Source organism: Lepisosteus platostomus, chromosome 10 (genome assembly GCF_059453375.1).
Source record: "Lepisosteus platostomus isolate fLepPlt1 chromosome 10, fLepPlt1.hap1, whole genome shotgun sequence".
Lineage (NCBI taxonomy): Eukaryota > Metazoa > Chordata > Actinopteri > Semionotiformes > Lepisosteidae > Lepisosteus > Lepisosteus platostomus.
The window spans coordinates 31,810,743-31,823,635 of record NC_142620.1 but is presented as its reverse complement, the minus strand read 5'-3'; the positions used below and the strand labels follow the sequence as shown (position 1 = coordinate 31,823,635).

At 36.8% G+C, this 12,893-nt stretch overlaps 1 protein-coding gene and 1 long non-coding RNA gene across 3 annotated transcripts in view; both read right to left on the bottom strand.

Moving 5' to 3' along the window:
• The window catches only part of tsc22d3 (TSC22 domain family, member 3), a 119,526-nt gene extending 113,053 nt beyond the window's left edge, over window positions 1-6,473 (bottom strand). The window contains exon 1 of one of the 2 annotated variants that reach the window (XM_088648931.1): window positions 5,462-6,473. In XM_088648931.1, coding sequence (XP_088505057.1) covers window positions 5,462-5,778 — 317 coding nt within the window. In that variant the 5' untranslated portion in view covers window positions 5,779-6,473. The remainder of the gene's footprint in view (window positions 1-5,461) is intronic. The other variant, XM_088648930.1, reaches the window with a different exon arrangement.
• Window positions 1-12,893, bottom strand: part of LOC148653647 (uncharacterized) — a 333,862-nt gene that overhangs the window by 192,981 nt on the left and 127,988 nt on the right. The window lies entirely within an intron of this gene.

Sequence of the window (12,893 nt, the reverse complement as noted above, 5' to 3'; positions counted from 1 at the left end):
AGCAGTGCTGTTGCGGCTGGAGAGAAGTGGGAGAGATTTCTGCTGCGATGCCCAACAACTTGGGATGAGACTTTCCCATGGAATCACCCAGACAGTAAGGTGCCAGAGATGACAATTTATTAGGGTGGCTGATGTGTCTCAGCATTGGGAGTTGTTCCTTATCTGGACACTCTATCAGCTAGGAAAACACCTTAAATGTGAACCAAATGGAATGATCTCTCTATATCCAACACCACTGAGATGAAGGAGAGAGGGACTGGCAAGGGAGCAGCAAACTTAATTCCTGTATTTTTAATGAGCCTTGACGCTACAGGTGTATAAAGTAAAAATAAATGAATAATTAACAAGCAGTGTGTGTGAAATATTAACACACTCTTACTAGTGTTTACTAAGTACAATTAAAATAAATTTAATATATTTGTTTAAATGGTTGGGTAATAAGTAAACAAGGACTGAGTTTGGACAGTCCTCTCTTATGTAATGGTGAGAAACCTCATATGTTTGGCATTCATCATACATTAAGTGAAGTGAAACAAAAATTATAAGTGAAGTCAAAAATTATAAGTGGTAAGTGAAACAAATTATTCCAAAGTAGTTTTAAGAAAATGAATAAAACATAGCTGTTCCTCATCAGTATGGAAAGGGTAACAAGACCATTTCTAACCATTAGAGGGTCCATACATCCACTGCCAGACAGATAGTCTACAAATGGAAAATATTCACTATATTCTTTGAATATATGCTAGTCAAAAGTTGAACTTTTTTGCTACAATGAGAAACGTGGTAAAAACTACACACTGTCTTCCAGAAACAAAAGTCTTATCCTGACCGGTGGATAGAGTATCATGGTTTGGGGCTGCTTTGTTGCCTCAGCAAACAGAAGGCTTTCTGATAAATTCAGCATTGTATCAGAAAACCATGGGGGAGTGTCAGGTCAAGCTGAGACAGAAGTGAATCTTAGAGCATGACAATAATCCTAAACATATAGTGGAATAGCTGAAGAAGAAAAAATGCATTCTGGATTGTCAAAAGTTAAGACCTAAACCCCTTTTGAAATATTATGGTAAGACCTGAAGCAAGGTGTTCAAGGAAGGAAACCCTTGAATGCCACCAGACTGAAGCAATCTAATCTACTGTAGCTGAGATATTTTCAGCTCAAGGAGGTGCCAACAGTTACTGAATCCAAAGGTTTGCATACTTATTTACATGAGAAAATTTATTATTGGGTCATTTTTTACAATTAAGTAATCAAATATATCTTACGTATTTGTGTTTTACATTTAGGATTGGTGACAGATATATCAACCACAATATACGGATTTTGCACAACTAAAGCTTAAGGCTTTGAAAGGAGAAGAGAGTATCTGTTTGTTTTTATTCACTTAGTTGCAAGCGATTTATTGAATTAAAAAGATACTACAAAAGTGGCAGACATTTCATTTCAATAATATATGTGTTGTAGTGTTGTTTTTCATTGTCATCTTACAAAAGCATTAAAGAGACCACTTTATACTAAACTAAATTAGGTTTTTGGAAGTTTATCAGTTACATTTTGTTTTTAACCATTTTTAGAAAATGGAAATGACAATATACTAAAAACACTGTTTCCTGTGCTGAATTTTGGTTCTATGTGACACCACTGCTGTCATGATCGTCATCCCCCCTCTAGAGGCTCCTACCTTTTTCGTTGTGTTCCCCAGCCTTATTTGCCCCAGCTGTTTCCTATTCCCTTTTCCCTATTTAAGCCCGACGTCACCAAAGATCTGGGCTCAGCTTTGGAAGACGGACGCCCGGTAGCCCGCCTACCACCGGGCACAGGAGTTGCCTGATGGCATAGGCTTTACCATGGCATCCTGACCTCTGAGTCCGGAGCTTGGAGCACCTTGCCTCATTATTATTTTAATCTTCCTTGTTCCTGGTTCCACATTCCCGTTCCCTGTTTCACTGTCTTTGTCTTGGATGGACCTCCCGGATTTGGATATTGGACTGCACCCCGGTTTCCCCTCCGAACTGTTTTGTGCCTTCCCTGATGTCCTTCTCCAAACTCTTCTGGATTATACCGTCTTGCATAGGGTCTTTGACAACCCATTTCATGGGAGTCAGAACTGGTTACCGTGTCACCTCCCACCATGCAGGTTATAAGTGCAGACTGGTCTGGTTTATTTTGTTGTCAGTAAAACAGCTTAATTTAACCTTACTCTATTCTAAATTTTCATAAGGAAGTAATTATACCTCAAACATCAATGGGAAATTCTAAAACACAGAGAGATGGCATTTGACAGAGGAGGTTTCAAATTGAAACCATATTATATAAGTGGTATACTTAAGTTTAAGCAACCAAAACATCTCTGTACAATGATGGTGTCATTTCAAAATAGTCTGCAGCAGTCAAATGAAATTTGGATGTAAGATAAGATCTAAGATAATAGTTCTCCAATATTTAAACCTAAAAAAATAATCCAAAATGATAATAATTTTTTCTTAGATAGGTATAACATGATTAAATTACATTTAACCTGTCCATTGTGGTGCAAAGTAGGGAGTATCTGGTTTGGGGGGAAACCACACCTGACATGATTAACTGAATGAACGGCAGGTGTAGAAGTGGTACCAAGAAATACTTCCTGGAGGGAAAAAAATCAATCAGGACTTCAGCCTTGCTGTCGCTGCAGTGGTGAAAGGACAAATGCGGAGGCTCTGCTGTGAGAGAGCCGGGCTGAATCATAACTAGCGGGTGTGAGATGCTACTAGTCGGGGCGATGTTAGAAGGGCATGCAGCCATGTACAGCATGTGTGAGCAAAGACTGGAACAGCCGCTGTAGTAACCCAATGAAGGTGTGGAGAATAACGACAATTCCGGAGGGGATTGTGGACAGGAATATCCTGAGAGGAAAAGAGTGAAAACGTCAGTCTGGAATGCGACTGATACAAGAAACGGAGCTTTATGAGATCATCGAAAGATTTAAAGGGACAGCATCCTGCTAGGGTGTGAGAGCAGAGCTGTCGTGTCCGCTGTATGAGTGAGTTGTGATTTGATTAGTGAGTGTGTGTGGACCAGAGTGGGTTGTGTGGTAGAGTAACCCTCCCTCTAGCAATACATTGGTATCGGGAAAGCGAGTGGGGTCTATCTAGCTGCACCCTCTGGGAGATGGGCACAGTGAGGTGTGTTGGCAGCTGCATGGTGTAACACGGTGATGTCTGGGCACAATGTGAGGTGCACTGGCAGCTGTAAGTTCATAACCTAAGGGGGTGAGAGGGAGGCGCCAGAGAGGTTGTGAGTGTGGGTGTGTTAGAGAAGGACAGTGTGTTGGGTCTCGGCACTGTGTGTAGTGCCAAAGAGACTTGGTGATGTAGGTAGTTTGTGTCTGTGTAACACAACCTGGAGGCGTTAGGAAGAGGATGTCAGGGCTGGAGGCAGATGTGGGAGTCCAAAGCACTGGTTGAGTATGAAACAGTGACCTAATGGAGTAGGAGCAGGAGGCTCCGTGTTGTGGTCTGGAAGCAGGAGGTTCCTAGCAATGAGGACAACAGTATGAACTTGGTGAACTTGAGACTCTGAAGCTAAAGGGCCCAGAAGTAATGGAAAATGGAGTTATGTATGCTGTTACCCCCATGAGGGCATCAATGTGATCACTACTCTTGGAGGAGAGTGTGTGTAATAAAGATAAGGAACCTAAAAGAGCTTATAAAGGGGCGTAACAGGGGAGAATGGGAGCCTGACCACGCCCTACTACCACCTGTCAACTACCCCTATGGCACCACACCATGTATAAAGTTTGCACATCATTTTAAACAAACTTTATCTTTTTAACTGTTTATGCAAGACAATTAAACTAAGGTTTGTCAAATATGAGAGAGTACTGTTCAGCTTAGACAGCTCTTGTGTTTCTTTCTGTAGTGTGGAACATAATTTTCTTGCTACAGGGCATGTAGCAGAATGCATACATAAAGATTTACTAACAATAAAAATACAATTGATTATATAAAAGAAAGGTAATTCAGATAATAAAGTCTATAAATTAATGGGCCATCAACATTTTAATAAAAACGAATGAATAAAATGAGACAATATACATTGTATACATTTTTTTTCATGGGGAAAGTCTTATTTAGTATTACATTTATTATATATTTTCCAAGAAATTGTGGAAAGGCTGCTAAAATGAATTAAACTGGTTACATAAAAGAAACAAACTTTTTTCTTTACTGGGTTTGACGCTTAAAAGTGTGGACTAGACTGTGATCTGTTCCTTTTTCCTTATGGAACATCAGTTCTCTGTATGATTTATTATTATTTCATCATAGTTTTCTCATGTGACCCAAGTCAGTGTATTTTTATGGTAGAACAGAAAATATAGGGAAACAAGATACATTTAAAGGAAAGTGATACATGAAATTATGCAGCTTCTGTATCAGCAAATATTCTCTGAAATCATATTTCTGTTTGCCATACTATAGTATGTATTTTAGTGTATTTGTTTTTATGTTGTGTTTACTATACATATTGTTTATGTAGGGATAAATGCAGTTACATGATAATTATGTCACTCAGGTACTTAGGATTTCTTTTGTTAACATAGATATTCCATTGTTTAAAAATGGTTTTGTTGATGTTTCTTTTTAATACACTTGGTCGTAATAAGTGTACAAATGATCTGACTTCATATTTATTAAACAGATTGCATAAGGATTGCACTTGTCCCAACACATCTAGACAATATGCAGCTTTAGTTTCTCTTCAAATACTATGTAATACAAACTGTAACACAACTTGCTAGGATGAAATCAGTTACAGTATCTTGAAATTGAACAAAATTGCACTACTTACTAAATGAGCCATAAAACTGATACACTAAACCACTACAGTTACATTCCGAAATATACAAAAGAAAGCATAAAGAGAACCATATGGTATAACTAGTGTTTTTAAGATGCTTGTTAATTTTTTCCCAGTGTTGTGAATTATAAACACTGCATTACTATTTTAAACAAAAAACAATTATTAAATTGCAGTTTAAGAAATCTGACAGTCAATGGAGATCATATTTTTCAGACAAAGTCAAAGTTCTGCCATTGATTTACTGTTGTGTTAAGTCTCATAAAAAAGATTTCCCTATCATTGACAGTGATGAAAAGAAACCTGCTTGCCTAACTATATAGTAAGAATAGCTACAAATCTTTGCTGTACAATAAGCAAATCTAATTCACAAAATTAGACAATATATATGGTTAGGGAAAAAAATTGCAACATCGTTCCATCAGCTTTAAAATCAAAAAGCCATGAACTCTTGTAGAAAATTACTGAGTCTCTTCTCTTACTAAACTATAGAATCACATGACTTAAAATGTGCTTTCTAAGACAAAATTGTAATGACCTTAAAACAGACACAAATAAAGGCTAATTTGTCTTATTTACCACAGCAGGTGAGTAGACTAATGTGGTTATTTTGGAATGGCATACCTGTGAAAGAAGAGCAGGATGGAGAGCATTGTCTGATCGATGTTGCTGTTGCAGATCCCCTCATTGAGCAGGTAGCAAGGATCCCGTACAACCGATTCCAAGGAGTCCTGACGCATGATGTTATTCAGCTTGTCTGTGTTTAGGTTTTCAAACATGAGCTGGTCCCGTAGCTGCCGGAAGTTAGTGACCGTTGGACTGCCCAGGTTGCTGTTGCCGCGAGCCCCGGCCACTACTTCACACCCGTTGGCCAAGTCCTGACAACAGCTGCAGCAGTCCAGGCCAATGGGTGAACGACAATCTTCATCTGACATGATCATGCACCTGCTGGTCTGTAACTCTTCCAGAGAAAACCAGTCCTCTGTGAGGTCAGAGAATAAAAGAGCTGTTTTGTGAGATTGGTTTTCCTTTAGGATTGCATGTGGCAAAAACAGGTGTTTAACAAGCTGTGAAAATAACAGTTTCTCAAAGAACCATCCTGCCAGGATATCCTTACAACAAAACCATTCTCAGATCTTTCTTTTAATGTCCATTTTTTGTGCATTTGAAAAGCACAAGCACTAGCATTTCAACGAAGAAAATGTTTCACTGGAAAAACAGAAGCTGCTTTACAATTTTTCAGTTTAGCACTTTTTTTAGTACAGAAAACAGAAGAGCTGGGAGGTGGGGTAACCCCTGTGATTGGTAAAAAGGATCTACCCAGCACAGAGATCTGGCCCTCCTCTTTTTTTCTTCTTTTCTTCCTACCTCCACTTGACAACAATGCGAGGTGGGGAAAAAAACATGCAGCCTCCAAGAGCTGTAGCTGTAGCTGCTATTGCTACTACTTTCAGCTTTCAAGAGAGGTTATCCACAGGAGTTTGCTTCAGCAAAACATATAATTCTTGTACACCCACATGACTAAAGATTAATTCTGAAAAGATTTTAAAAAACTTCAAATACTTAAAATGTATGTCTACAATTTCACTGTGGTGTAAGATAATGTATTGCTAGGGCTTCCTATCCAGATTGTCTATCTCTGAAACAGTGTGGTGCAGAGAAAGGAAGCCCCTCCCTGAGCACTGAGTTATGTTGTGCTATTTTCTCATTGGTTGGCTGTCTCTCTCTGGCATTTGCTCGGCTTACTCCTGTTGTCTGCTATCAGTAGGCTGTGTAGGCCATTTCTCAAATTGCTTTAGTGCTCAGAGCCACTGTTCTGAGGGAATGTAGCAACAATACTTGCCTGATTTTACTGTTTTGTTGCTTTAAAAACAAGATTTTTTCAGCAAGACTAGAATATGCCTTTAGAATGTAAAAGTCTGTGGAATAAAAGAATGTCAACATTTTCTTGAGTTTAGAACAATGGTAGAAAGTTAATGGAACATCATTGTTTTGTTAGAATATTTTCTTGCTTACTGTCTAGTATTAAAATACTTAGGCTCACCATTATTAAAAGGAAGAAGAAGATACCTTTTTAACAGAGAAAATTTAATCAATATTCACTGATGAATAAATATATTCAGCAACTTTATTTCTAAACATATTGGTTCAGGTTTTGTGGCATTGCTTGATATTCTGTATTTGAAAAAAAACTGTTTTTTTTTTTTGCAAAACGCATTTGTTTATCTGGGGTGGCACAGTGGCGCAGTGATTAACGGTGCTAGAGGTCTGGGACCAATTCCAGACCTGGGGTGCTATCCATGTAGAGTTTTAATGTTCTCAATGCATTCACATTGGTTTTTACAGGGTTCACTGGTTTCTGCCCATAGTGCAAACACACGCTGGTTTGTTAATTCTTCTTAGAAAATATGTCCTGGTGTGTTTATCTGTGTCTGCCCTATGATTGACTTGTGATCCTTCTAGGGTGTGTGCTGCCTTGTGTATGTTGCTTGCTAGGATAGACTGGATCCACACCCTATCCCCTTTTGCCGGATAAGTGTTTCAATTACTTGGTGAAAGTTAAAAAACATCTTCCTTTTTTGTTTTCCTTTCTCGTGTAAAACGTTTTAGTTAGCACTAATAAAAGGACAGGTTGTTCTTGATATGTTATATAAATAAATGCCATATATCATTCTTCAGAAAATTAATGTTACAGTCTAATTCAGAAGTTTTATCTGGCCAATGTGATCTTACAAATCATTTTTATGTTTACAAAGTTAAAACTCCATACTTTTCTGCTTGGGTTGAGACCTATTTAAATACTGCAATCTAATCAGTTGGTCCTATAAAGACTTTCTGTGCTAATTGCATTTTTCAAAAATAATGGATAATATAATATAATAATTGGATTTGAGCAATCCAAATATAATTTTGTTTTCTTGGCCTAGATGTATATACTTGTAAAAAGGGCTTTAGAGTCTTTTAGAATCCTGTCTTCCTTTACGTATCTATAAAGGACGTACCTCACACCTGAAGAAGGCTTCACAGCCAAAACATTGTGTTTCCTCTCTTCTCTTTTCAGCATTGAATAAACCTATTGCTTGTTCCTATAGAAGTAGATAATAGATAGGAAATATATAAAAAATATATAAAAACATATCTATAACAATATACTGTATTCTAGAAGATTTTGTTTTTATCATATTTGTAATAAAACAGAGAAAAGTTCAAATTAAATCAAAGCTTTGACCCACCCAGCTTAATAGCCTAGTATAACAGCTTTCCATGAGTTAACAAGACCTGCTGTCAACACAAATAGAGTCTGTGATATGAATTTGCCAGGTGGATGAAGTTTGGAGTTCCAAGTCTAGACTTACCCAATCTAAATACCTATTTTATAAAGAAAAACTCTCCTGTTAATCCTTTTAGCAAGGAACTAATTTGATTTATTGTGTTCATTTTCTGATTTACATATCTTAAATTAGAATCAACCTTTCATACTTTTGTTTTCATTCAACTGTACTTAAATTTACTCACTGTAAATGAGCACAATTAATGATGTGCAAAGCAAACCTACAATATATAGGGACCCAAAATATATAGTTTTTAACAATCTTTTTTATTAAAAAGTTTAATTACCAGGAATATTTGATAATTGGAGGTGTAGTTGATAGATGGTTACTCTGCAGAAGTCTGAATACATTTTGTGAGATCCATGAAGTTGCCCCCCCCCCCCCTATAGACAGCACAAATGATGAATCCCACCTCATTTGTTAGTGCTATGTTTGTGCCAATGAAAGTAACTTTCCAGCTGCTTTCATTCCTGAGATATAACGTCATCTTTTTCAGAGGTTGACCTTGACCAGCCCCCCTACAACATCGTAGGGGAACCGGACTGGTCTCTATCCTTAATGCTGCGTTTATGCCGGTTTGTGCCCTTAAAAGTAGCATTTGTGCTGCTTTCATTCCAAAGATATAGTGCCTTGTTTTTCAGGTGATCGCGTTATCATGCACAGTGACTTTGACCTCCTGTGACTCCATCTACCGAGTTCACGTGCTCTGTTACTGGTACAACATAAACAATTCTGCAATTTTCTCTGTTTGCCCAGGTAGGGGGTGGGGGTTGATTTTGCTTTTAATACCAGTATCTTCTGTGCGTTTGTGTGAACAGGAAAATTAAAATTGTCACCATTATCATACCCTAAACAGAAGAGTTGGGGATGTAGCCTTAAAAGGCAAACAACAGCAAACAACTGCATGTTCTTACAAAGAGGCTTTAACTAGCACGTCTCAATATTTCGTGGCAGTGTCCTTTTTAAAAATCTGAAGAAGTAATTGGTTTCTCATTGTGTCATTTTTAAATTCATATGTAAATCAAGGGCTGTTTAAAATTTCAACCCATCTTTCGAGCCACGTATTTAAAAAAAGTTAGGATTAGCAACTTTCTGTATCACAAAACCATTGTTTTATATATTTCTTATGTAACAAAATCATAAATGTGAAACAGAACCAGGATTTTTTAAAGGGGACACTATGCACTAAGTTGACCCAGGTACCTCATAATGGAACTTCAAAACAAAATTGGAAATGGCACAAACCAGCACAAACGTAGCACTAATGAATGAGGTGGCTTTCATCATTTGTGCTGTCTGTAGGCCACCTTCACGGAGCTCATTTAGCATTATTCTGCTCATTTCACTCAGTCTTTTACCTAGTTTATGAAAAAACATATGATGATCTTCTACCAAAATGTTAGTCATTTTGTTTTAATCACGATAGATTTGTATTTCATAATGCAGAAAGGTGCCTTTTATCTTTGCATAGAGAGGAACCCATCATTTTTAATGATGGGGAACACTAATTGACAGTGTGTCGATTAGATTTGATTGGAAATGTAATGGATTAGCTACAAAATTACAATGGTGCGTATTGACTAATTATGTGTATAACTCAATGACAAACCATTTTTTTTCACTCAAACTAAGCAGTGGTAATAACAATCAAAGTTCTTCAAATAGTAGAAAACACTTTGGGTTGTTTCAAACCATCTGGAATCAGTCCAGGTAAGAGCAACCAAACACATTATGGGGCTTAAGGGAAGGTCCTACAGGCTTAATGAACTGAACCTTTTTAGTCTTCAGCAGAAAAGATAACAAGGGCACCTGATACAAGTATTCAACATTCTCAAAGGCATTGAGAAGGTAAGCCCAGCAGATTTCTTCAGACTAAACAGTGAAACATGATCCAAAGGGTACAAGTGGAAACTATATGGAAGTGCATTTAAAACAGAGAATATGAGGCATTTCTTTACTCAAACGGTTAAGGAAGTATGATTTTTGGGAGTACCTAGAAACAAATGTATACATTTCTGGATCAATTGACTACTAAATACCAAATTAACTAGATGGGCCAAATGCCTTCCTTTCATATGCTCTTATATAATTTTTCCTTGGCTTTGAGTAAATTGGTGATGCTCATAACATGCATACATTCGAACTCCCAATTGTGTGTAGCAGTATAAAGGTACACAATAATAATAATCCTCAAGTTGTGTTTTTACGTTTTTCATTTTGAAGCCAGATAAAAGTTCTGCAGGTGACAAGCCTGTTTGGTATCTGTGTTAAAAAATACAACAGTTCAGTAGTTAAAGATCAGAAGGCTAATTACAAAGTTGTATGTTGATTAAAAACAAAAAATGTATCCCTGGCACATAATGTGAATAAAAGCAGATCATCATCATGACCTGTAGAATTTACACTGATTAGCAAGAAAATACTTCCACTTTTAAAAAGGACTCCTTTATAGAGATGGTAGGTACTTGCAAGCTAAACAAGGCAGTGTTTAATGTGTATTCCTGCGTTCTTAAAATTCTGAACTCTGAACAATTCTTCAGCAATGCAGTTGCAGCAATATACGATATGACTTGTATTACAAATTTTTGTTTTGCTCTATGTTGACATCTAGTGGAAGAACTGAAACAGCAAAATCCAAGTGAATTTCCACTAGTGCACATGTATTCTAACGTAGGCACATTATAACTATAACAGATATAGGTAAGACATGCCAAAATGTTTTTTTTTATTTTTGCGTCTTACAAAAGGGCTTCATTATAAGGGCTTCAGACTAACTATACTGCTAATATAAGATTTGGGAAAAGAACAGTATTTCATTACCCAGAGATAGAAGCTCTGAGTGCCTCAATGAGACAGAGATCCTCCTAATTAATGAAGTATCTTTTCAGTATATTTTAACTTTTATCTACCATGCCCTGAACTGCAGATTAACTAATCTAATCAACGATAGCAAGAGTTGCAAACAAGATGCTTCAAACTTCCCTGTGTTGAAATTGTTTTTCAAACTAGACCTGTCTATAAGATCAGTTTACAAGAAGTTAGTTAATGTGAGATTTAACTCTTTGTCAGACACATTTGCATGGTAGTGTTAAGCGATTACATTTCTGTCTCCTAACAGTTATTATTTTTTTCTCTTGATTTCTTTGTTACATGTTGTTCAGTACAGAACAGGGAGTGGTTAGCAAGGAAAATATTTTTTGCTCTGTTATTAATTGTTCATACATCTGCCAGAAACATAATTTGCATTAGCTTTTAATTACAGTTTTAGAATTTCTCTGTATTACATGGTAAGTTTTGTATCCTTCCTGGGGTTTGTCTATACATATGTGTAGAAATCTGTGAAATGAAAGCAGCCCAGGCTTTCAACTGTTTCTGGAACTGTATATTTATATTGTATATAAAATATCATTTTCAAGGACAGAATGGGAAACTTTCAGTGCTCCGCAGTGGTCGTTGCTACTTTTTATGAAAGTTTTTTTTTCAGTTTATAAATGTGTGCTATCAATACATATGTAACTAATAGAGGTGTTCAGAGGACAGTTTCTTCTGTGATCTGTACTCCAGGCATTCATGTTCACATTTGAGCTTGTCCCAATGTATCACCAGAGCACTCAAGTCCCAGAAAAAAGTTGTCAGTTTTGGGTAGGTTTGAGTTTGCCACAGTCTCTTCAACATGCTGTTTAGTAATGCCATCTATGATCTTGCAGCATTGACAGTGAGTGCAACATCACTGCTTCTATTGCTGCAACTCTGCAAAGCCAGCTCTCCTCTAGATTCTGCGGAGCTTGCATTTAGCTCTAAATAGTGCGTCTTTCAGAGGAAAGAGCTTATGGTCCTCACCACACCAGTATGAGCAAACAAAGATTAATTAAATTAATGAATATTAAAAACAAACTGAAACCTACACAATTTTAGAATACTTTTCCTGCAAAATTGATAACTGATTTCCATCAATTTGATACTGATAATTGTCCAGGCAGCAAGTTGGCACACAGCACTTGATTTAATTCCAGACCTACAGTGCTAATGGCATGGAGTTTACATGTTCTCCTTGTGTTCGTGTGGGTTTTTTCCATGTGATCTGATTTCCTCGCACAAATTGAGACCTATTATTAACAGACAGTGTTTGGCTATCATGTCTTACCAAGGTTAGAAGTTGCTGGCTGTGAACACTCTACAAAGTTGTGAACTAATGTGAACAGATAGTTTACTACTCAAGCATCCAAGATACTGATGACACAAAGGCATTGTTTCATTGCTAAGTGGGGTGTATTGTTTTTTTTCTACATAATTTGTTCTTAATTTTCAGCACATCTGACATTAAGCAGGTTATATCACTTGTGCCCGATGAACTCTCTTACTAATGAGGTGATTTAGTATGTCACATGAGTATCTCACAGTGAGACATGTGTGATCAATTAATCAAAATTATGCCAAAAACATATTCACCCAACTGTGACACACTTGTTTGTGTTCTTCTCTTTTCAGCATGGAATAAACCTTTATTTTACTAATAGAACTTTGCAGCCTACGCATGCTGATGCAGCTACCTACTTGAACTACTGTAGGTCTAATTTTATGTTAAATAAAATACGGTTTTATATTTTAGACACTTCTTCAATTTTGAAAAAAAAAACATTCACCAAAGCTTTTTAAAAAAACATTTAAAAAGTTAATATCATAGGGTAAAGGTTGAACAAATTTGATAATTCTTTAGCTAGGTG